At 43.3% G+C, this 24,666-nt stretch overlaps 1 protein-coding gene across 1 annotated transcript in view; it reads left to right on the top strand.

Moving 5' to 3' along the window:
• RYR3 (ryanodine receptor 3) overlaps positions 1 to 24,666 on the top strand; it is a 576,153-nt gene that overhangs the window by 549,190 nt on the left and 2,297 nt on the right. The window contains exons 88-101 of the mRNA XM_060419037.1: positions 548 to 1,881; positions 3,962 to 4,020; positions 5,151 to 5,322; positions 6,561 to 6,647; positions 7,861 to 8,061; positions 9,684 to 9,814; positions 14,115 to 14,157; positions 14,606 to 14,733; positions 15,143 to 15,203; positions 15,486 to 15,632; positions 19,790 to 19,924; positions 21,169 to 21,325; positions 22,387 to 22,451; positions 22,849 to 22,949. Coding sequence (XP_060275020.1) covers positions 548 to 1,881; positions 3,962 to 4,020; positions 5,151 to 5,322; positions 6,561 to 6,647; positions 7,861 to 8,061; positions 9,684 to 9,814; positions 14,115 to 14,157; positions 14,606 to 14,733; positions 15,143 to 15,203; positions 15,486 to 15,632; positions 19,790 to 19,924; positions 21,169 to 21,325; positions 22,387 to 22,451; positions 22,849 to 22,949 — 2,821 coding nt within the window. The remainder of the gene's footprint in view (positions 1 to 547; positions 1,882 to 3,961; positions 4,021 to 5,150; positions 5,323 to 6,560; positions 6,648 to 7,860; positions 8,062 to 9,683; positions 9,815 to 14,114; positions 14,158 to 14,605; positions 14,734 to 15,142; positions 15,204 to 15,485; positions 15,633 to 19,789; positions 19,925 to 21,168; positions 21,326 to 22,386; positions 22,452 to 22,848; positions 22,950 to 24,666) is intronic.

Raw genomic sequence — 24,666 nt, 5'->3', positions numbered from 1 at the left:
TGGTTAGAAAACCAAATTTTCAGAAACAAACAAAAGAAAATGAGTGAGGGGCACATGGCCTGATGGACAAAGCCTGAAACCAACTCATTTTGTATCAATAGGAAAGCCAGAATGAACTGGGGAAAACCTCCAAGCTTTGCTCTTCCCTATCCTCTCCTCTCCCCATTGCTTTTCAATACATCTGGCTGCCAGTGTGTATGCCAGCCATCTAGTTGGGCACCCTCCTAGGTCTAAGGGGATTAGAGGGGCACCACTTATCCCTATGTGTCCCTGATAATCTGACAACAAAGCCACTCTCCAGGCCCCAGGCCAGGTAAAAGGCACTGGCCTGGCCGTCTCCTCCTTCCCTGTGTTTCTTTCCCCTTGGCTCCTAGTGGTATAGTCTTTATGGCTTGCTGCTCCCTCCTGCCCATTTCCAGATCATCATGGTCAGAAGAATAGCTGACCAATTTGGGATAGAAGTCTTCTAAAAATATCTGCCTGACCCGTTCCATGATGACTTGGGTTTACTTATGTATCTGTGTGTCTTTTTGAACCTGCCTCACAGGGAATGTGGTAAATGGAACCATTGGCAAGCAGATGGTTGACACACTGGTAGAGTCATCTACCAATGTAGAAATGATCTTGAAATTCTTTGACATGTTCTTGAAACTTAAAGACTTAACCAGCTCAGACACCTTCAAAGAATATGACCCCGACGGGAAAGGAATCATTTCCAAAAAGGAATTCCAGAAGGCCATGGAAGGGCAAAAGCAGTACACACAGTCGGAGATAGACTTTCTCCTTTCGTGCGCAGAAGCTGATGAAAATGACATGTTTAATTACATCGATTTTGTGGACCGGTTCCATGAGCCAGCCAAGGACATAGGGTTTAATGTGGCAGTGTTATTGACAAACCTCTCTGAGCATATGCCAAACGATTCTCGCCTGAAGTGTCTGTTGGACCCAGCAGAAAGTGTACTCAATTACTTCGAACCATACCTGGGACGCATTGAGATCATGGGCGGGGCCAAGAAAATTGAGCGTGTTTATTTTGAGATCAGTGAGTCCAGCCGAACTCAGTGGGAGAAGCCCCAGGTGAAGGAGTCTAAGCGACAGTTCATCTTTGACGTTGTCAATGAAGGCGGGGAGCAAGAGAAGATGGAGCTGTTCGTGAACTTCTGTGAGGACACCATCTTCGAGATGCAGTTAGCATCGCAGATCTCGGAATCTGACTCGGCCGACAGGCCAGACGAGGAGGAGGAGGAAGAGGGAGACTCTTCGTACGTGTTGGAAGTGGAGGGCGAGGAGGAGGAGGAGGAGAAGTCTTTGGAGTGTGCCTCTGCATTTGCGATGGCTTGCGCCTCAGCGAAGAGAAGCGTGGCCAACTTTCTGAAGAGGGCCACCCTGAAGAACCTCAGGAAGCAGTACAGGAAGGTGAAGAAGATGACCTTCAAGGAGCTGGTGAAGCTGCTCTTCTCTTTCTTCTGGACGTTGTTCGTGGGGCTCTTCCGCTTGCTCTTCACTATAGTGGGAGGGATCGTTCAGGTCCTCTGGGGCACAGTGTTCGGAGGGGGACTCATAGAAGGGGCAAAGAATATAAGAGTCACCAAGATCCTGGGCGACATGCCTGACCCAACCCAGTTTGGCATCCACGATGATGCGATGGAAGCTGAGAGGGCAGAAGTGCCGGAGCCGGGCATCACCACGGAACTTGCGCACTTCGTAAAGGGGGAGAAGGGAGATGCGGACATCATGTCAGACCTCTTTGGACTCCACCCAAAGAAAGAAGGTGGCTTAAAGTATGGGCCCGAAGTGGGTTTGGGTGACCTTTCTGAGATTATTGGCAAAGACGAACCCCCTACCTTAGAGAGTACTGTCCGGAAGAAAAGGAAAGCACAGGTAAGCACATGACTTGTTTATATCACCCTTCTTTATCCCCAGAAAACGACTTGCCACTCTACCTTGCAGTCAATACTGATACCAGTTCTCTAGGAGCAGATAGTGTATTAGACACCAGCTCTTCCCTGATGACCCTAATCTGATAATGCCAGCTTTGTCGTGTCTGAAGAGAAGAGACTTAGATGGTTGTCTCAATGTCTAGTTGCTGAATGGTCTTCCAGTTTACATTGTAAGAGTTCAAACAGGGTGATCCATGACCTGCCGCTTGCTTCCACACCTTTTATTAGGTTAGTTTGCAAGGCGCACAGGTTCATTCAGTAACGGAAAGAGTAGAAAACCAGGTACACCATAAAAGGAGCCCTTTCTGATAAGGTCATATGTCTGCGGTCTCCTGAAGGATCCAGATGTTAGCATACAGTTTACACAGGGCCCAGTAGTTTTGTCATGCTGGGGACATTTTCATCCTTGTGCTGCCCCCACTATCCAATTTGGACTTTGAGTTGGTGAACTAGATTGAGTGAATAAGATAGCAAGAGTTCAGAGCCCTTTGGCCATCGAAAGTTCTGGATGTTGCAGTATCCAACTCACAGCATCATTCTAGCAGTAGTAGAGTATGGAGCGAAGTGTGAAGAGATCAGAGCCCAAAGACAGCCTTTATTCATGAACTATATTACTGTTTACCAAATAGTTGATGTACACTTATCACTGTTTTAGGCTCTGGGAATACAATGGTGAATGAGAAATGCATTGTTCCTGTGATTTAGTGAAAAAGGTTGGCATTGGACAAGTCAGTACAAGCATGGAGAATATTAAGAAGGAGGACCATCAGTGCTATGGAGATGTGTAAGAGAGGTGTGGAACATCAAGAAAGGAAGCTTCAGAATCATAAACATTCTGAAAGTATTACTTGATTTACTCTCTTTTGCTCCCTGGTGTAACCCAGGGATTAGAGCAGAGTTTGAAACATAACAGGGAGTCATTCGAGGCCTGCTATATGCCAGGCTGTATTCCTGGGATATGGGAACACACTGGTTAATAAGAGAGACAACAGTTTTGCTTTCATGGAGCTTAACTTCTAGTGGAAGACAACAGCAAATAAATAATTACCATTTGGAGCACATGCTGAAATGAATGAACAAGATTGTGTGTTACAGAGTGATTATGAGCCCTACTATAAATAGGATGCTCAAGGTGCATCTGAAAATGTGTCATCTGAACCAAGTCCTGAAGAATGGCAGACACATCAAAAATCAGGACAGTCATATTCCAGGCAGCGGATATGGCTTGTGCTAAGGTTCTGGTACAGGGAAGCATGTCTCAGGAAAGAAAAGGAGGTCTGGGTGTTTGTGTTGGAAATGAGTCAGATGGTACAAGATGAAGATAGAGAGAAAGGCCATAATCATAATGGCTTTAAAGGCCTTAATGTGGAACTTGAGAGCTTCCCTGATGGCTCAGCAGTAGAGAATCTGCCTGCAATGCAGGACCCATGGGTTCGATCCCTGGGTTGGGAAGATCCCCCGGAGGAAGACATGGCAACCCACTCCAGTATTCTTGCCTGGAGAATCCTACGGACAGAGGAGTTTGGTGGGCTACAGTCCATAGGGTCACAGAGTTGAACATGACTGAAACAGCTTAGCACACGAAGGAGCTTGAATTTTATTCTCAGTGCCACAGTCATCCATCAGAGAGGGTGGGGTAGTGGCAGAGGACTGAAGACAGGGCAGGGATGCTGTCTGATGGAAGCGGGTTCTGGATTAGACCTACCGTGACTTGTGTTCCATCTCTCCCTGACCCTGTGGAGCAGTGGGACCACTGCCACAGGGCTCAGGCAATGTCCTAGCACAAGTTTTCTCTTTAGATTGAATAATAGCAGGGATATTTTCAACCCTGAAATCTTTGATCTCTCCAGAGCCATGTAATGCATAGCGGGACACTTATGTTCTGTGATCCGGAGAACTGCCAAAGCATAAAAAGAGAGAGCCATTGGGATTTCTGACCAGGCACAGTGGCTAGTGATATGGTTCATCATCATGAACATATTTATTTGAGGAAAGTTTAACTGATTGTTATTTTTGTCTAGGCGGCAGAAATGAAAGCAGCTCATGAAGCAGAAGGAAAAATAGAGTCTGAGAAGGCAGAGTAAGTTCTTGGTAGCTATTCTAATCGCTATGATCGATAATTCTCAATATTATCTACTATTCTGTGGCTATGGTATATAGAAAGCTTGAGTTCTATTAACAAAAGGAACAGATATTGTGCAAGCTTTGGAACATTTCTTTTTTCCTTTTTTGTGACCGAGTGATATTCCATTGTGTGCGTGTGTGTGTGTGTGTGTGTGTGTGTGTGTGTGTGTGTGTTTATTCATTCCTCTACTTATCACTTCAGTTGCTTCCATATCTTGGCTATTGTAAATAGTGCTGCAGTGAACATTGGGATGCATATATCTTTTAGAATTATTATTTTTGTTTTCTTTGGATATATACCCAGGAGTGGGATTGCTGGATCATATGGTAGCTCTCTTTTTAGTGTTTTGAGGAATCTCCATACTGTTTTCCATAGTGGCTGCACCAATTTACATTCCCACCAACAGTGCACAGGGGTTCCCTTTTCTCCGCATCCTCAACAACATTTATTTCTGTTCTTTTTGATGATAGCCATTCTGACAGGTGTGAGATGATAGCTCATTGTGGTTTTGATTTGTATTTCCCTGACAATTAATGATGTTGGTCATCTTTTCATGGGTGGATACATTTTTTTTTACCCCAGCTAGACAATAAACACATTCTAATAATTGTGTTCACTTCACAGTCCAAATAGTAGATCAGGGTTTCACCGTCTGACCAAGCAAATGATCAAACACTCACGCTTAGCAACTTCATATAATGATGATGGTGCTATCTATTGATAGTAATTACTGAATAACTGCTACACACCAGGCCTTTTGCTAAGTTCTTTTATGCGATACTTCATTTAATTCCTAACACAAACTTGAAATAGGTACTATTGGCAATTCTCAGGAAAGCTTAGAAAATAAAGGACAGCATTTCTGAAGGGGAAAAATTTTGATAAGGCAAATTTCCAGAAGACTACTAAATTTATATGCACACCTGTGACCATGACTCATCAAAGCAGAAAATCAAGACCTGAGATTCCCGGGCTCAGGGAATAATGTGTCTCCCACCCTCTCAGCCCAGATTTCTCTTTAGTACCCCTGTCAGGGTCAGGCCTCCCTCTGCCCTCTGTGCTGAGTGGCATTGTCATTCCTGCAGCATGGAAGATGGGGAGAAAGAGGACACAGCCAAAGAAGAAGAACAGGCCGAGGCCCTGTGGGCAGACGTGACCAAAAGGAAGAAGCGACGATGTGGCCAGAAGGTTGAGAAGCCTGAAGCCTTCATGGCCAATTTCTTTAAAGGGCTGGAAATCTATCAGACCAAGTTGCTGGTAAGCACTCTGCCCCTGTCCCACTCGGGTGCAGGCACTGGCGCGGGCAGACCTCAGAGAGGTGGCCACTGCCTTTGTTTCACTATTTGATTAGTTGTGCTTCCTCATCTTTCTCATTCCTCTTCCTTGCCTCTTCTTGATTACCTGCTTGTCCCTTCTGTGTTGGAAGGAAGAGAAAGCGAAAATGTTAGCCACTCAGTCATGTCTGACTCTTTGAGACCCCATGGACTGTAGCCCGTCAGGCTCCTCTGTCTATGGAACTCCCCAGGATCCTCCTCCAGGGGATCTTCCCAACCCAGGGATCAAACCCAGGTCTCCTGCATTGCAGGCAGATTCTTTACCATCTGAGGCACAGTTAGAGGGAAAGGAAAAGGGGAAATGCAAGCACTCTAGCTCCTATGCCCTGCGCTCTCTCCAGGAGGGAGAGCTGTATGTGTGCCCTGTGGGGACTTGACCCATGCCAGTCAGAAACTTCAGAAGTAGTGAGATCATTTGGATGCAGAAAGAACATTCCTGTGGTGTGGTAGGTTGTCATACTAGTTCTAAAAAGCTCTGTTACTCCACAGGTCCTCAGCCCAGCTTGTAATATCCTTTCTCTGGCAAAGTGCCCATTGAGGCCAGTTGCTAAAGGCTGGGACCACACCCTCCCAGCACCACTGGTGGGAGCCTTTTCCACGGAGAGTGAGCACTCCGCAAGCAGCAGCCGTTCCCGTCCTCAAGTGCTGGTGTTCCCACTGGGCATGGGAATGGGGAGAGGCAGGGGAACTTGGGCTGTGACTTTCAAAGGACAAGGACTCTCAGCCATAGTCTGGCTCTAGTTGGGGTAGGAGCTGCAGGGTTCTTTTGTGGGACTAGATCACTCATAATTTCCAAATTGACTACTTCCTTTGTGGAGTGCACACACACACACACGCACTCACACGCAGGCGCGCGCACACACACAGACACCCTTCATAGCAGCATTTGAGACCTTTGCTAAGGGTATGTTTAGGCGTTTGGTTTCCTGAGCTTTAAACTAAGCAGGGTTCCCTTGAGCATCATTCTAAGCAGTTTTTTAAAAATCATTTTTTATCCCCCATCAAATAAGTCGTAAGAAGGCCAGGATTGTCCTTGATGAGTGGTTACAGAAGAGCAGGACTAGCCCTGTGTAGCTCTCCTCTGAGAAGACCCTCTGTGTGAGAGGGAAGGTCCCTCCCCTGCCAGCACTCTCCTACTGCAGCTTGTCCTTTTCTTTTCAGCACTACCTGGCCAGGAATTTCTACAACCTGAGGTTCCTTGCTCTGTTTGTAGCCTTCGCTATCAACTTCATCCTGCTCTTTTACAAGGTGATACTTCATTTGGGGGCTATTTGCTGAATAGATTATATGCTTTTTTAAAAAAGTAAAAGGAGTTATGCTCTTAATTTAAGCAAACATTCTAATATCTAAGGAAATTTCTAAGACACTAGGTTTTAAAAAAGGATACTGCCTTTAGCAACGGGGGGAATGGAGACAGGTTGCAAGGGAAGCCAGTTAGGGCACCATTTCAGTCGTTCAGGATTGTTCTAGTTGTTACTTAATTCTTCAGATATTTGTTGGATGTCTGCAATGTGCTAGACCCTATATTAGGAGCTATTACGTATTTCAAACTGAATAATAAATACAGTTCTTTCTGTGAGGAATAAAAGTAACAGTCAGCCATGATAGCTGACCCATATGTTAGAACTATTACAAAGAAAGAATGAATAGAAGTTGGTTTCTGGATGTGGAGGAGAGGGACGCATCAAGATAAATGGAGATCTTAAACATTGGTAAGTGAGTCTTGTCACTGTGGGTGCATAATAAATGTTTGTAGAATGAATTAATGAATGTCATAGGTCCTGGATTCTTGACATAGTCTTTAACTGCCTGTTGTCACTTGCCTCTCTCCCTTCCTATTTAAAACCACAGATCTAATTTCTATAAAACATGCTCTTACCCACATCAGTCTTGCATTTGACAAATGAATGGCTTGCTATTGCCCATGGTAGAAAAATGGAACTGTGTCGAAGGGCATGGTGAAGCCTGGCTTTAAACACATTGAGACTGAAGTGATTCAGACAGGCAGGCAGGTGCAGACAGCCAGCAGGGAGCGGGACCTGCAGGGTGACAGCCTCAAAGGCGCTGACCTGGGAGTTACTGTGTCAGGACGGCTGTGACGTTAACAGCCTCTAAGAAAGAACAGAAATGTTTTGTGTGTGCTATGTGTGCACTTGTGCACACGTGTTTGTCTTAAGTCTCCTCCCAGGCCATAGCGTTTCAAAGATTACCTCCTGCAGCAAAGGGATTGCAGAATAGGTAGTAAGACGTTCCTAACTTTTAAGTTTGGGGCTTGTTTTCAAGAGCGAGGATTTGTCTCTTAAAAATATTGTTGGAATAAAGTACTTAAAAACCTTATTCACTCATCAGGTAATATGGAGTCACTACTATTTGTACAGCAAATGCCAGCAATATAAAATGTATGGGGAGAGCCTAGGGGCAGAGGTCTTTCTGATGTTTCTAAGAGGGTATCTTGGACCAGGTCACCGAAGAACCTTTAGAAGAAGAGACAGAGGATGTTGCAAACCTGTGGAATTCCTTCAGTGACGAGGAAGAGGAAGAGGCGGTGGTGTTCTTTGTCCTGCAGGAGAGCACTGGGTACATGGCGCCAGCCCTGCGGGCCCTGGCCATCATCCACACCGTCATCTCTTTAGTCTGCGTGGTGGGCTACTACTGCCTAAAGGTAAGTTGCCAGGCACTCAGTCTAATCAGAACCCTTGGGGAAGAAGTGTGTTAGTTTCTGGTATACAACAAAGTAATGCATTCGTGTGTGTGTGTGTGTGATTCATTCATATGTTCAATCATATATATGAATATATTCACATTCATTCATGTATATACACATACACACGCACACATACATACACACGTTTTTTCATATTCTTTTCCGTTATGGTTTATCACAGGGTACTGAATGTAGTTCTTGGCTTTCTCTGCTTCTCCTCCCACATCATCCGTGAACCAACAGCAGTCACTGATTCTGCACTGTGCAGTGCTCATGATCAGCCTTTGCCACCTTCCTATCCTGAGTCCTTTATTTCCTCAGTGTTGTTTCCTTGTTTTAATAAAAGGGTAAGCAGCGACTGTGTTTAATGTCCTGTGATAAAGCGTAATAGAAAAGAATATGAAAAAGAATGTATGTATGTGTATGTATATATATGCATATGTATATATACATATATATGAATCACTTTGTTATATAACGGAAATTAACATTGTAAATCAACTATACTTCAATAAAATAAATTTTAAAAATAAAGGAGAAGAAAAGGGTAAGCAGTAACTCTTTACAAATCATTATCAAAAATTTGCCTTTTTGTCTTGGAAATAGAGGAGTAGTGTGAGGGATAGAGAGATCATGAGATCTGAGAAAGCATTATTGGCAAAAACAGTCTGGAGACCAAGGTCTCAGGGATGTTGCCAAGTAACTAGTAGCTTCCCAGCTGATGAGACGCCCTGGCTCTATCTGAATTAAGCTTTTGTGGCTTGTGGAGCTTTGACTATCCTGCCTTCTTATATCCTGAGATTCCAGTGGTATCCTCCGATCTTACTAACTAAAGTTTGTGTGTCTGGTGATGGTTGGGGCAAGTGGGTTATTTCCCCAGTATTCCCTGTGTACGTACCTCCTTTGTGGTAGGTCTTTATAAATGTGCCGCCATTTCTAGGCTAGAAGCAAAGTCATAATTATAAGAGAATGGGAAGCAATGGTGGAGAACAAGTAAATGTGCCGGGCAGGAGCTCTTCTCAGAAGGTACATCAGGAAGAAAACTTCAGTAGCTAAAGACTGTATACAGAGCCCAGTGGGTCCTCTCATTCTATTAAACCATATTGCACTAACCAAGTTTCAAAGACATGAGAATATGGTCCTAGCCATTGAAGGTAGTTGGAACTTTTACCATCTTATTCCAGCTGTTCAATGTAGTTGATTGAACTAGAACAGTTTATTGTCCCTTCTAAATCTTGGTCAACCTCCAGCCTAAAGAGTTTTAGGAGACGTAACTCATTCAGCCCTGTGATTCATCTACATATGGCCTTCTCACCAGCACAAGCCAGGAAGTCCAGTTTGTAGTACTGTCAGCTGTTTGAAGGCTGGCCCAAATCAGATCAGCTCTGGAGAGGGAGGTATATGAGCCAAAGGAGTGAAAGGTGATTTATTTAGCCTTGGACCCACAACTAGGCACCCTAAGAATCCCACTGCAAAGAGATTGCTGCCCTGACACTGGAAGGCCCATTTGTGAGATATGCATGGGAGAGGATGCTGTCATTAGAAAGCCTGCTCTGAGTACAGTGTCTTCCTGCTCCTAGGTCCCTTTGGTCGTATTCAAAAGAGAAAAAGAAATCGCCAGGAAGCTGGAGTTTGATGGCCTGTATATCACTGAACAGCCTTCTGAAGATGACATCAAGGGGCAGTGGGATCGCTTGGTCATCAACACGCCGTAAGTTTTGCCCCAACCCCAAAAAGGAAAAAGGAGTTTCTACTGTAAATAAAATAATACCTTTTCAGCAGCCCTGGAGATTGATTAATATAAGCCTTCCTTTGATTTCTGGGACTTGTTTTCTCCCCTGCCTTTTCACAAAGTAGCGTCTTATTCCTCAAACAGTTGTATGTATGCTATGCATTTAATGGCAGACACAGGATATTATCAGAAGGTGCTTAGCATATTTAATTAACACCAGACAGTCCAGCACAATACTACTTAATCTAATTCTCCATGTTTGAGTTATAGTGTTTCCTTGGCCCAGGAGTTTGGAGATCAAGCTGATCAGCTTCTTCAGAGTCCCTAAATGGCACAGCAGTCCTGTGACAGCAGTCTCAGAAGTCTTCTCCTAAAACAGATAGCCCAGTGGATACCAGAACTCCTCCCAATAGAATTTAATAAGCAGCTCCATGGGCAGCTAAAATAGGATCGTCTGGGTGATGATGTTAAGACCTGTGGCGTTAAGCCTGCCTTCTTGGCGGGCATGTGTATAATTGCTAATGTAGGACAAGGCATTGATTCTGGAGGCAGAGAGGCAGAGTACTGAGTCAGCTCTGTGACTTAGGTTCTGTGACCTAGGGCAAGGGAATCAAGTTCCATAAACCTCAGTTTCCTCTTTGTTAATAGACCTCCTACAGTCCCGGGATGTCACGTGGCTGTACGTTTCCCTCCACTGTTTAACAAAAAAATGGCCGTCACCAATAAGTCAGACAGGGAAAGATAAATACTGTATGATATCACTTATATGTGGAAATCTAAAAAATACAGCATACTAGTGAATATAACAAAAAAAGCAGCAGACTCACTGATAGAAGGACCAAGCAGTGATTTCCAGTGGGGAGAGGAGAGGGGGGCGGGGTAATGAGGGGTAAGAGAGTAAGAAGTCAAAATGTTTAGGTGTGAAATAAGCTATAAGAATATACTGTACAACACAGGAAATATAGTCAAATGATTAAGATTATAAAGTTATACATATTTTAACCACAGTAAAAATTTAGAGAAGACCGTCACCACTAGCGAAGGTGATGCTCTAATGCCAGTATATTCACAACAGGGAAAATGAGACCTGTAAGATAATGTGCTGAAAGAAAAGTAAAGCAGCAGGGCTGAGTATATAAACAAAGGTAACTTTTGAAACACGGCTGCACCAATAAAATATGTACATCTAGAAGCAGCAGCCCTGACTCTTGGGGGAAGAAAATGCTGCCTATCCAAAGTTAGTTAAGCAAATCGAGAGACGCCGCTTTGCAAAGGCACCGCTGAGCTTTGTAAAATAGTCCCTAGTAAGGGAAGGCTTGACTATTAGGGGAAAAAAGGTGAGAGCCTGCAAATCAAAAGCATGTCTCTGCCTGTAGGTCACTGCCAATCTCCTCACTTAAAACTAAGGGAAACTACTAAGACTAATTTCTGAGCCCTCATTATTATAGTACAAAAATTTTGAATATTAATTACAGAAAGCTTACCAAAGACAGATCATTTATCAGTTAATGCTTATGTTTGTGGCACAGGATGATATGGCCTTAGAGTCCCAGGAAAAAGACAGTGCAGTTTCTAGCAATTTATCCTCAGGAGATAATGAGACAAGCACACTAAACTGTTTCGACAAGGATGGTTGCTAACATTTATTTGAAATGGCTGAAATACCCATGCATAGGGAAAGGCGTTGTATAAGGAGAACAGCTGTTTGAAAACATTTCAATCAGTGAACCTTTTTCTTCACAATAATGGTATCATTGTACATGTAGTACTTTGTAACCTGCTTTTTTAAAGTTAACTGTTATGTCATAGAGAGCTTTCATATTTTTATGTTGTTAAATACATGTAGGAGAAGATATAGAATGCATGTCTATTTTAAAGTATAGCAATAAAACGAACTACAAATCTTTAAAATTGAAACATCAGTGAAAACTTTGAAGTCTTAGATATTACCCTCCCTGTCCTCCCCAGACCCCAGCTAGACACTCTCCTGATTTTAGTGATACTCATTGTTTTGCTTTAGTGTATAGTGTTACCACTTAGGCATGTGTCCCTAAACATGTGGTTTCAGGTTAACTAGTTTTGAACTTAATATAAATGGAATCAAACTATATGCATTGTACTGTCACTTGAATCATTTGTTAGCACCCCATTCAAGAACTCAACTAGGTTGATGTGTGTGGCTGTAACTGGTCATTTTCAAAACTGTGGCACTTTCCATTTGGTGAGTATATATTTGTATATTTAGCTGTTTTCCTGACAGTGGATACTTCAGCTGTTTTCAACTAGTGGCTGTTACAAACAGTACTCTAAAGAATATATTTATACCTGGTGCACAAGTAAAAGAGTTTCTCTAGACTAGAGACCAGGAGACGAATTTGCTGAATAGTAGGATCTGCAAATATTTATCCTCATTTAAATTAAAACAGCACCCTGTGAGAGTTCCTGCTTCTCTGTCTCCTTGTCAGCACTTGTCCTCAGATAACTTTGCTAATCTGGAAATAGCATTATAGATGTGTGTAATAGCATCTTCTTGTGCATTTTGCTAATTTCTAAGAGACTGAGCCTCTTGTTACTTTTCTTGACCATTCCTATATAGAAGTATCACTTATTTATGCATTTCCCTTCTGAAGGTTCTTTGCCTACCCCTCACTTAAAGGAATATTACCAAGTGGAATTGTGCTTTCTACCTTGTAGGAGTTTACATGCCTAGTCAGGGGACAAGAATATTGAGATCAAAGTAAGATCACATCTGTGAAAGGGGCTTGACCAAAGCCTTCTGTCACTGGCCCTTCAACATCACTTGTGGAATCCTCCACTTATGCCAAAATGTGGCCAAGGCTGAGTTGTACGTTACAGACAACTTGTATAAGATTTAAGAGAAAGGAGATATCAGTGTGGCTAGAGGAAGGGTGGCTTATTTTTGTTTTATTTATTTTAGGTTCTAAAGATAGGACATGAAAAATACCAAGTAGCAGAAAAATGGACAAAGAAGAAAATCAAAATAACTATTTCCATCTTCCATAGATAAATCTATTAGCAGTTTACTTTGTAAGCCCAGCATTTGTTTTTTGCTTTTAAGAATCATTTGGACATTTAAAAGCAAGACTGTTTCAAATATCCAAAAAAAAATTTTTTTAAGATTGCCACCCTGTTGTGAGAGAGGTGGCATTTGCTCAGGGTTATTCTTCTGAAAGGTCCGTGGACGGAGGGTGGCCCCCCTTCCTCATCACCAACTTGGGTGGCCTCTATAGAATAGGGGTCTGTTGTGTTCTAGAGCTAACAAGAATGATTTAAATGAAGGAAGACATAAGTAAGAATGCTTATGTCAAGGGCAGAGGTTCCTTGGCTGCAAACTAGACTCAGATGGAACCTCTCTGGTAGGATTTAATCTTTCTGGATAGGAGCAAAATATTTTAAATGGTTTCTGCCAACACACCTGAAAGTAACAGTTCTTTCTTGACTCTAACAATAAGAAGCTATTTGCAGTGGAGCTGGTACAAGCTGCCTAGCAGAAGAACGAAGTTCCCTCGTGGGCTTTAGGTTTGGATGGTGTAGGCACCATCTCCGAAGGAAAGAGGGATCTGATGCCTGGAGAAGGGGGAAGCTGTACCCCACAGGAATTATGCTGGAAGGGAGAAGAGAGGAGAAGAACACGCCATTAGGAAAACCCCCATGTAATTAGCTAGTGGGGATTTCCAGACTGTAAACTTCACAGTTAGGGACTTTGTCCACACTTCCCACCACTGTGACTGCAGCACCTACCCCAATTACTGCTGTAAAGTAGGCACTTGAGGTGAAAGTGAAAGTCACTCAGTCGTGTCCGACCCTTTGTGACCCCGTGGTCTATACGGTTCATGGAATTCTCCGGGCTAGAATACTGGAGTGGGTAGCCCTTCCCTTCTCCAGGAGGGTCTTCCCAACCCAGGAATCAAATCCAGTTGTCCGGCATTGCGGGTGGATTCTTTACCAGCTGAGCCACAAGAGAAGCCCAAAGTGGGCATTTGATGAAGCTTGATTGCATGTGTTTCCTGGCTCTTAACCATAATTTTGAAGTAGAAAATGCAAAGTAGCTCTTCAGGTATTTCAGATGAGAACTCACCACAAAGTGAGATCAGAAATCTGGTAGACCTGTGGTGACTCTGAACTTCAATCAAGTCTTGAATTCTTCAATGAACAGGACAAAACCCAAAAAGATCATAGGTCCAGACACTCGAAAACTGCCAAGTTTCTTGATGTGCTTGCCTTGATGTTAAGCAAATCTTTTCAATTTCTTTTTCAGATCTTTTCCTAATAACTACTGGGACAAGTTTGTAAAGAGAAAGGTATGTCTTGTCAGGGTGGCAGGGGAATTCCATGACCTCCAAAGAAATGTAAATTTCTTCAAGTTCTCCAGTAACAAACATGGATAAATTTAATGCTGCTTTTATGATGGTATCACAAGGAGAGTAAGTCAACAGGAGGGGTTTTTATATGAACTTATGTCATTTGGGGGCTTAGTTCCTATACTCATGCTTTAAACAGCTTAACACAATCACTTCTCTATGTCCTAGGTTTTTTCCTCCCTTCCAAAATGATAGCCAGAAAAGCAGCTTTCACTTGTCTTTATTGCTTCTGTTTTCTGTGGGGGTTACTCATTTTCTTTTGATTTTGATTCATATCAACCCCTTGGAAGAGCCCAGAGTGTGACACGGCTCTGGAGACATCGGAGCTGGAGAACACACTGATGGTGGTGCATGACCTGAGCTCACCCTGCTCTCTTCTCTGCTTTAGGTGATCAACAAATATGGAGATCTCTATGGAGCAGAACGCATTGCTGAACTCCTGGGTTTGGACAAAAATGCCCTTGACTTTAGCCCAGTGGAAGAGACCAAAGCGGAGGCGGCCTCCCTGGTGTCATGGTACAGAGCTTAGGAGTCAAACCTCAGAGTCTGGCTGCCTAGACCCTTTGTCTTTCCAGTTGTCCTCCCTGTGCTGGAGGCAAAACTCGTAATCATGTCTCAGGCTCTGGTTTAGCCTAAGTATTTCTTCTAGTTTCTAATATATTGGGGCAGCAGGGGGATACTGCTTTAAAAAAAAATGTGAAGGCAGCCTTCATGCCTGATAGAGCTGAAGGAGAAAGACATTAAAATTTCAGGATGTGTGATTCAGCCACTCTCATTCTCATGGTGAACACATACAACTTCATAAGGCTCAGAGCTATTTATAGATTTATTAAACCCTGAGAGAGAAAAGAACAAACTTTTTTCCCCTTATTAAACACTTAAATCTTGACATTTATAAGCTTTGAAATGACTTGTTCCCCTTTAGGCTAAGTTCCATCGACATGAAGTACCATGTCTGGAAGCTGGGAGTTGTTTTTACTGACAATGTAAGTATGGCATCTGGGAAAGTGAAATCCTGTGCCCCCAAGTCTAGGGATGTCATTAGATGCTACAAAGAAACAAGCTATGGAGGCAGCCCAGGAAGATGCAGGGAGTTCTCGTGGAAAACAGACACCCTTAGGCTGTGGGGGGACACTTCTCTCTCATGCGATAGTATAAGGCAGAAGGGGGCTTCACTTGGCAATTCTTGGGTCAGTTCACAGCCCAAGATGAGAAACAGTGGGTTTCATGAATGCCTGAAAAGCTGCTCAATCTCTTCCACTCCCCAGTCCTTTCTCTACCTCGCCTGGTACACAACCATGTCAGTCCTGGGCCACTACAACAACTTTTTCTTCGCTGCTCATCTTCTGGATATCGCGATGGGCTTCAAGACTCTGAGGACTATTCTGTCATCTGTCACTCACAATGGCAAACAGGTATGGGGTTTCTACTGGTGCAGAATGGGAGGGACCAAGATACGGATAGGAAAAATCATAACCAATAACAGGTAGTACACTAGTGTATGACAGGAAGATATGTGTCATAGTGTATAATGTGCTTTTTGTGGTCAAACGCTTGAATGAATAGTGATTGGTTTTGCAAAATTACAGCCAATTAAAAGGCAGAAGACCTTGATTCAGAAACCTTTAACATTTATATCAGTGTATGTACTTAGAAAAGTCACTAGGTACTTCTGATGGAAGTATGGAAGTGAAGTCGCTCAGTCGTGTCCGACTCTTTGTGACCACATAGACTGTAGCCTACACGCTTCCAATTAAGAACCAATGACAGGTATCTATGAAAGTGAAAGTGTTAGTTGCTCAGTTGTGTCCGACTCTGCAACTCCATGGATTATAGCCCACCAGGCTCCTCTGTCGATGGGATTCTCCAGGCAAGAATACTGGAGTGAGTTGCCATTCCCTTGATCTTCCTGACCCAGGGATCGAACCTGGGTCTCTGGCATTGCAGGTAGATTCCTTACTGTCTGAGTGCCAGGGAAGCCCCATAGATATTTATCTACACACATATACACAGCCATATGCAGACATACATAGCTATATATACATCTATGTGTATCCGTCTCTATATATCTGTATAGTCTTGCTCTATAGCCAGTCTCATCAGTATCCAGTCTGTCCACTACAGAACTGTCAGGGTCAATCCCTTCATTAAAATTCCCAAATGGCTCCTCCTGTCAACAAACTCTGTAGCTTTTCACTCCTCATTAAGTGCAAACCCACGAATGAGACCTGTTCCCTCACATCTCTAAATCTTTCTAGGGGGAAAGAAGGTGAAGTTAATTACAGCCATGCCATTATGGGAAACAGTAGAGCAAGTCCTCAAAAAACTAAGTATAGAACTGCCATATTATCCAGCAGTTCCACTTCTGGGCATGTATTTCTCTCTCAAGGAAATGAAATCAGTACCTTGAAGAGAGATCTATATTCCACATGTTCATAGCAGCATTCTTCCCAATAGCCAAGATATAAAAACAACCTATATCCATCCTGGATAAACAAAATTTGTAATGGACATAGAGCAGAATATCAGCCGTAAAAAGAGAAACTTTGCCATCTGCAGCAACATAGATGAAACTATAGGGCATTATGCTTAGTGAAACAAGCCAGACACAGGAAGACAAATACTGTACGGTGTCATCTGATGTGAAATAATAAACAAGGCAAACTTCTGGAACCAGAGAGTAGAGCAGTAGTCACCAGGGGGTGTTGGGGGAAGTGGCAGTATTGGTCAAAAAGTACAAACTTTTGGTTATTGAATAAATTAGCACTGGGGATCTAAAGTATGGTGATTACAGTTAAAGCTACTGAATTGTATACTTGAAATTTGCTTAGAAAATAGCTCTTCATTGTTTTCAGCACACACATACAGGAAATGTGTGAGATGATGGACGTGTTCATTAGCTTGAGCATGGTGATCATTTTATAATGTATGCATGTATTAAGTCATCACATTGCACACCTTAAAAAATGAAAATTCCAACCAGAAAAAAAAGTTATATTTTAAGTGCTCTAAAATGAAAGGGTGCTAGATCATCAGATATGATGATGGGTTGTTTCTTCTAGGCTTCTGGTAGCAGCAACAGTTTCCTGGTTGTTTCTTGGTTGACACTAAAAAAGAATGGAGGGAAGGTAGAGATAGACATTTGCATTTGCCACAAAAGCTAAAAGTTTGGGGAGGTGATGATAGAACCGATGATACAGATGTTTGCTTAGAGTGGTAAATTCTTCCTTATAGGATCTGTAGAGAAATAGCATTGTGTATTACTTTTCCATATGTGTCTTGGGAAGTTTTATCCTATAAAAGTGGCCTCTCCCAAAAGGTGATTTATGGAATGCCAGTTCTCCAATATGGTTTTTTTTTTTTAATCAACAGAATTATTTTCTTCCCCTTTACCCAGATATTGAAAGCTCACGTTTTGTTCATTTGGCTTAGTGGCGTTACACAGCAAAAGCACACCTTAAATGAAAAAGATGAACAATCACTTTTTATGTGGGCTTGCTGACTAAACCCTGACAAGATGGTGTTTAAAAAATGTGCCTAGCTTGTGCCAAGTGTTGCAACAGGCTCACAACCAAAGTAGATGGTCATCTACCAAAGTAGATGTTATGCTCACTTGAGAAAGAGAACTGAGACTCAAGGGAGGCTAAGTATTTCACGCAAGAGCACTCTAGCACTTCTAAGCCAGCCTCTCTCTGTGAAGTCTGCTATTTAAGATATGAGTTACTAAATTCATTGTGCAAGAAGTCACTGAATCTGTCAGTTCTGGTACTTATCTTGCCTGCTTCCTTTTGTGTAGCAACTTGAGGGCAAAGATTTTATCTTGTTGATCTTCCATCAAATGAAGCCCAACACCTATTCCCTGGCGTAGGCCAGATGAGCAGGTCTTCTGTAGACCTCATTTATGGTGCTTCCTAAAAGCCAGGAAACAAACAGGCCCTATGACTCCAGCAAAGGTCCAAGGAGGTTTCTTCATTACGAAAGATGTCACTCTGAAGTTACTGTAAGAATTTTTATGGTTGAGCAAAGCTGTGACAGTTACCCAGTTCATGGTTCATTATGAAATATCATGATGTGGGGATAGATACCCACCAGCCCAAGGAATCTGTAGTTTCCGTTTTTTACAAATGTTATTGAAGTATAGTTGATTTACAGCATAATGTTAATTTCTTCTGTACAGCAGTGTGACTCAGATATTTTTTAAATTGAAGTATAGTTGATTTACAAATGTGTTAATTATCTTTAGAAGCAGCATTAGAATTTATAGTTACCAATGCAGGTAGGGAAGGATAAATTAGAAGTTTGAAATTAACATATACACATGACTACATATAAAAAAAAATTTGGAGAAGGAAATGGCAACCCACTCCAGTATTCTTGCCTGGAGAATCCCATGGACAAAGGAGCCTAGTGGGCTACAGCCCACGGGGTCGCAAAAAGTCGGACATGACTGAGCGACTACCACACACACATAAAATAGAAACAAGGACTCACTTTATAGCACAGCAAACTATACTCACTATTTTGTGATAACCTATAGGGAAAATATGAAAAAGAATATGTGTGTGGGTATGTGTATAACAATCATTGTGCATCAACTACAAATTAAAAAAAGCAGCTACATCATGAAGCTGCAGGTCATTGCTTTCTCTGTAAAAAACCAAAGTAACCACCCTTAGAGCGCCATCACCCTTCTCATCCTTAAATCCCTCTGTAGTTTACACGTGCCTCTGTGCAGCACCCCAGGCGTCAGTCTGCCCAGGCTGTTGTAACAATATACAGTAAGTCCCCTACATACGAACTTTCAAGTTGTCAGTGTGCCCTGTATGCCAGCTATTGTACTGTACCACTGTACTTTTCAAGGTACTGTAAAATTTAAAATGTCTTATTTTTTGTGTTTGTTACGTACTACTTACCTGAAAAGTATTATAAACCTGTTATAATATATAGCCAGTTGTGTTAGTTGGGTATCTAGGCTAACTTTGTTGGACTTATAAATGCCCTCTTGGAATAGAACTCATTCGTACCTAGGGAACTTGCTGTACTCAAGACTGGAGGCTTAGACAACAGATGTTGATTTTGTCTCAGTTCTGGAGGCTGGAAGTCCAAGATAAAGACGTGGGGAGCTTGGTTTCCCTGAGGCCTCTCTCCATGGCCTGCAGCTTTTTCACTTTATTATGCTTCAGTGCATCCCTCGTATCTCTTGAGTCCTAACCTTCTCTTCTTGTTAAAAAAACCAAGTCAGATTAGAGCAGTGCCCACCCTAACAGCCTCATTTTAATTTAATCACCCCTTTAAAGGCCCCGTCTCCAAATGCAGTCACATTCAGAGGTGCTGAGCATCAGGGCTTCAGCATACGAATCTCAGGGGCCCAATTTAGTCCGTAAGAGCCCATCATTACTCTTTTCTCCCAACAAGCCTGGTTTCTTCTCTGGTCTCATCTCCCTTTTGGCATCTGGAGTGTCACCGCCTTCGTTCCCGTCCCCTCATCGTTCCACTTTCCTGTTTCCTTGGAGTCTCCCACGAGCCTTTAAGGGGAAGACCCACTGCCTCTTCCGTCTCTCTCTGCTCCCAGCTGGTCCTGACCGTCGGTCTCCTGGCCGTGGTGGTTTATCTCTATACCGTGGTGGCCTTCAACTTCTTCCGCAAGTTCTACAACAAAAGTGAAGATGACGACGAGCCCGACATGAAGTGTGATGACATGATGACGGTGAGTCCCTGCGGGGCTGCCCAGCCTGGCGGGGAGAGAAGGGCTGTGGGCAGAGTGGCAGCGTGGAGACAGAGATGAGCACAGAATGCTGATGTCTGGTCCAAAAGCGCGGCGGGCCCTGGAAAGACAGAAGTGGTGGAATATGCCACTTGTCTGGGTCCAGCTGGAAGGAGCATACAGGTAGGTGGGTTGTCATCTGTCCACGTTTGTGTGTGGTGAAGCTGTGAGTTAACCCAAGTCTGTATCTCACAGAAGTCAAGTCTGGATCCTTTGCCTTTGAGAGCTGGGAGCAAAGAATCCCACAAACCTGGTGCTCAGTTTATTTCAGCAAGCCAGTGGGCCTTCTTTCAGAACACATGTCATCTGAAAAACGTCATAGCAGTGGGATCAGGTTGGGGCAGCAGGGTCCTTTCAGGGCAGCCTCTGTGGGGCTAGAAGGGCCTAGCTGCAGCAGCATCTCTAGACATTTATAGGGACCAGATTGCAGGAAAAGAATGTGTGTATTAGAGACCAGTGACAGTACACTGCTCCCCTGCCCCCACTGTGATCATTTCTCCAGAAAGTGGAGGCACTTTTTGGCTAAAAACCCTCCATGTCCTTTCTCAGGGCAAGCACCCTGAGACAGCAACACTACAGGTCGCTGAAGCCGCAGTGTGGCCAGCCCAGGCTCCGTGCTGCCCCTGGTTTTTGATTTACCAGCCCTAAGATTGCCTCCCACACTTGCATCCCGAACCCATCACAGCCTGTTAGGAGGAGGGACAGGGGGCAGCCTGGTCTGTGAGCCCTACCTGGTGCACGCGTGCAGCTTGGGAGGAGATGCTGTAGGGAGCCCCACGCTCCTAGGTGTGCAGAGAATGCAGGAGGAGGGCAGACTTTTCCTGGAGGCTGGCACTTAAATGAGATAAAATTCATATCTGCCATCCTCCTCAGAGCCTAAAGTCCTTTTATCTTATACACGCCTAGAGTGAATTCTCATGTGTGTGTCCAGCAGTTCAAAACTGTTTTATAGAAAAGGAGCAAAAAATATCTTTTAAAGGCTACATGGAACAGCAATCTTTCCATCTTTATAGATACCAGAGGGTGCGAGCCCAGAGTTAGCAGTATGAATATGTTACTGTGAAGTGTACTCTTCTCCTGCCTCAGGGCTGTCATATTTTTAATTACATGAATGATCAGACCATCTCCATAACAACAAACGAAACTCTGCAGCTTTTACTCAAATTGCCATGATTTTTCTTCTCTAGTGTTACCTGTTCCACATGTACGTGGGAGTGAGAGCTGGAGGTGGCATCGGGGATGAAATTGAAGACCCTGCTGGGGACCCATATGAAATGTATCGCATCGTTTTTGACATTACCTTCTTCTTCTTCGTCATTGTCATCCTGCTAGCCATCATCCAAGGTATGCTTACCAGTTACGTTGTATGCACGGGGCTCAGTCTAGTTCTCTTTACCTTTCTGCATCTATCACTTAATTGTTTTCTGTAAAGAGGTTCGTGCGTTCACTTACTTGTTAATTCAAACGACATTTCTAGACATCTACTATATAGAAGCCCAAAGATATACCCAGGTAGTGATACAAGAAACTTGAACATCCTTGCAGAGGACCACCCTCCTTCACTGCCAAATCTGAACTGATCATTTCCATCTTATCCTGCTTCCTAAATATCTCCCGTGGTTAGTATGGGCCCTCATGATTTCTGTCCTGATCATTTATCTCCCAGGCAATGGGGTGAGGAAGGAGCAGAAGGAGGAGCTGTAAGAGTGTGACATGTTTTTTCCTTCTTCGCAGGGAGAGGTACTGGTATGTTAGTAGCTTGTCAGGAATCAGAGAACGATGATGATAGATTTAAGTCATGCCCAGTCGAGAGACCTATAAGCCATACAGATGTTGAGGATCAACAAGCAGTTAACTCTAATATGTCTTTTAGGAGACAAATCAGGAATGGTATAAGGTAAAAAAATATTACATAAGGACATATAAAATAAGTATTAATGAATGCAAAAATAAAAGACATAGGATCCATTAGTGGTGGTGGTTGAAGATGGGGGTGTAGAGATTTCCCAAAAACAAAAGCAAAAAAGCAGAGGAGGAACCCCAGTTGATACACATCAGTGCCTGAGGGGCTAGAAGAGGAAGAGCCGATAAGGAAGAAAAGGAACAGCCCAGCAAACAGAGGGACGAGGAAGGAAGGATGAGAAGAAAGAGTCGAGGAGGAGTGAGTAGTTAGCATCAAATATTGCAGAGAGGTGGAGTAAGAGGAACCATGAAAAATGATTAACCAGGATACAGCATCTGAAAACACAAGTGGGTTTTGTCTTTGTTTTTTTTTTTCTGATTTTGGTTTAATTGTATCATTCAGCTTCATAATTCCCCTTTTTATTTTTTAAACAAAGTGGCCTCTGCTCTGAATTACTAGACAGGTTATGCAAAGCATTCTGTTTTCATATTTAAAATTCCAGGTCTTATCATTGATGCTTTTGGGGAGCTGAGAGACCAGCAGGAACAAGTACGAGAGGATATGGAGGTACCTACCTTTCTAATCCCAACTCCATTTTTGTATCTCACAGCAAATGGATTTTTTAAACAATAGGTTCTGCTATTCCTCAGCCCTAGGCAAAACTACTACCCAAGTTTGTTTTCCATGCCTGCCCTTTTATCTACGCCCATCCTCCAGCTCTGGGCATTTCTTCTGCTCCACCCTCTGTGCCCTACCCTCCCACCTGCTGCCTCTGTCATGCTCCAGGCTTGGGCGAGAGCAGGTACCCTCCACTAGCCAGACACTGTGGAGTAGGTGACTAACAGCCTGAAGCACGAAAGGGAAATATTTTTCAGTATCTCTCAATTCAGTTAGAGATCATCACCCTTTTTCCAACTGCCTGGAATGTCATACCTACTCACGCCTTTTCTGTTACTTTTCTCAGACTAAATGCTTCATCTGTGGGATTGGCAATGACTACTTTGACACGACCCCTCATGGTTTTGAGACACACACACTGCAAGAGCACAACTTAGCCAACTACCTGTGAGTATCCTTGGTCAGCGCAGGTGACAGGGGTGGGGGAAGAGCAGTGAGTCAAATGCAGCTTATGTCTTACAGTTCACACTCTGCTAATGTCTTTTCCTCCTTGGTCTCTGGAAAGCAGGAGCAATTAGGAAAGAACCTGCAGGAGTCCCCATGAGCCGTACCTTTGCCGTATACCCTGCCCTCCACCTGGAATTAGATCCCATTCCTTCCCAAGGTCCTATTCGCTTGGGGATTTTTCCTAGCACCTTATTTTTTAATCCTAAACCAAGAAAAAAGGCTATGGCCCCACTTTTCCTTCTCTTCCAGAAAAAATGGAAAAATGTGCCTGTTCACAGTCTCCAATTTCTCTCTCTCTTACTCTCCTTAGAACTCACTCACTCTCCCCTGCAGTTGGCCTTCCTCCCCACCAATTCCTATTTGCTCTTGTCAAGGTGGCCCCTGACCTGCACGATGCTGGATTCCAGGGTTAATTTCCAGGCTGGGTTTAAGATGTGTGTGTTTTCACATTGCTGTATCCCAGCACCTGAGGCCTGGCACCCAGTAGGTAAATAATAAATATCTCATTCGGGCAGAAGGTATTCAGAATCTATTGTGTGCCACAAACTGCCTAGGAAACTTACAGAATTTGTAGGGAATATACATCAGCTGACAATGCAGATTCTGTAAGTGATCATCATTTTCAAGAAAAGAAACTGCTGGGCTCTGCTAACTGGCCTGGCCCTTCCCCTCTGTGTCTACCCTTTATTGTTTAGAAAACCCTAATCTTTCTTTAGGATAGAATGGGCCTCGCCACTGAGGGAGCTTATTGTCAAAGAGAAGTAACAATGTCTTTTTGCTAAAATGAGTTTAAGACAGAAACACAGGTTTAAAAAAAAAAAAATCACTGACCCTTGGGCATACCTTTCCTCGAACCATGAGTGTTCATTGTTTTTTGCATCTTCATGGAGGTGATCAGGATGGATGTACTTCTAGAAAAGGTGAGCCTGTGGCTCATCTCAGGCCCGTGGATAGAGAACAGTTGGGACTCTCGAAGGTACTTCCCATGGCACTCTGTACATAATAGTTTATTTCCTCTGTGCCCCTCCACTAGCAAGCTTGAGGGGAGAGAACTGGTCTTATTCATGCTTAAAACTTCCCCCCACCCCTAAAAATTGTGCTTTGTGAATTAAATGTGCTCGGAAAGCAATAATGTCCTATATGGCAAGATACTGGTCACGTTTCCTTTCTTAGTCTGATAAAAGGAAGGAAAGTAGTTATTGCTTCACTGTGGGCCACAATCTGAGTCTATAAACCTAAGAATATCCTGGGAGAACTCAAAATCTGGGGCTCAAGCTCTCCTCACCCTCCCAAGGATGCTATTTATGCTTTCTCTTCCTTTCACCAGCCTCACGGTTGTTATCCTGAAGGGCACAGGTCGATTCCCTTGGATGCTGCCTCTGAGATCGCATAATGTGAGCTGAGAGGCCAGCCCCAGCCTCATGATTCTGTTTTCCAGACATACTCAAACCTGAGACACAAGCCTCCTGGTTAGAGCAAGTGGACTGGCCTACCTCCATTGTCTGTAAAAAAACAACAACAATAAAACTACACTTCTGGAAAAATCAGGGCAACTGAATGAGAGTCAATACTTTTATCAATACTTTTCTGTGACGTATCTTTGAGATAGACATGATTTCAATTCTGCATTCCTATATGAGAATAAACTGGCCAACTA

This window comes from Ovis aries, chromosome 7 (assembly GCF_016772045.2).
Source record: "Ovis aries strain OAR_USU_Benz2616 breed Rambouillet chromosome 7, ARS-UI_Ramb_v3.0, whole genome shotgun sequence".
Taxonomy (NCBI): Eukaryota; Metazoa; Chordata; class Mammalia; order Artiodactyla; family Bovidae; genus Ovis; species Ovis aries.
The sequence above is the reverse complement of the archived record's forward strand: the minus strand, read 5'-3'. Positions and strand labels throughout refer to the sequence as shown.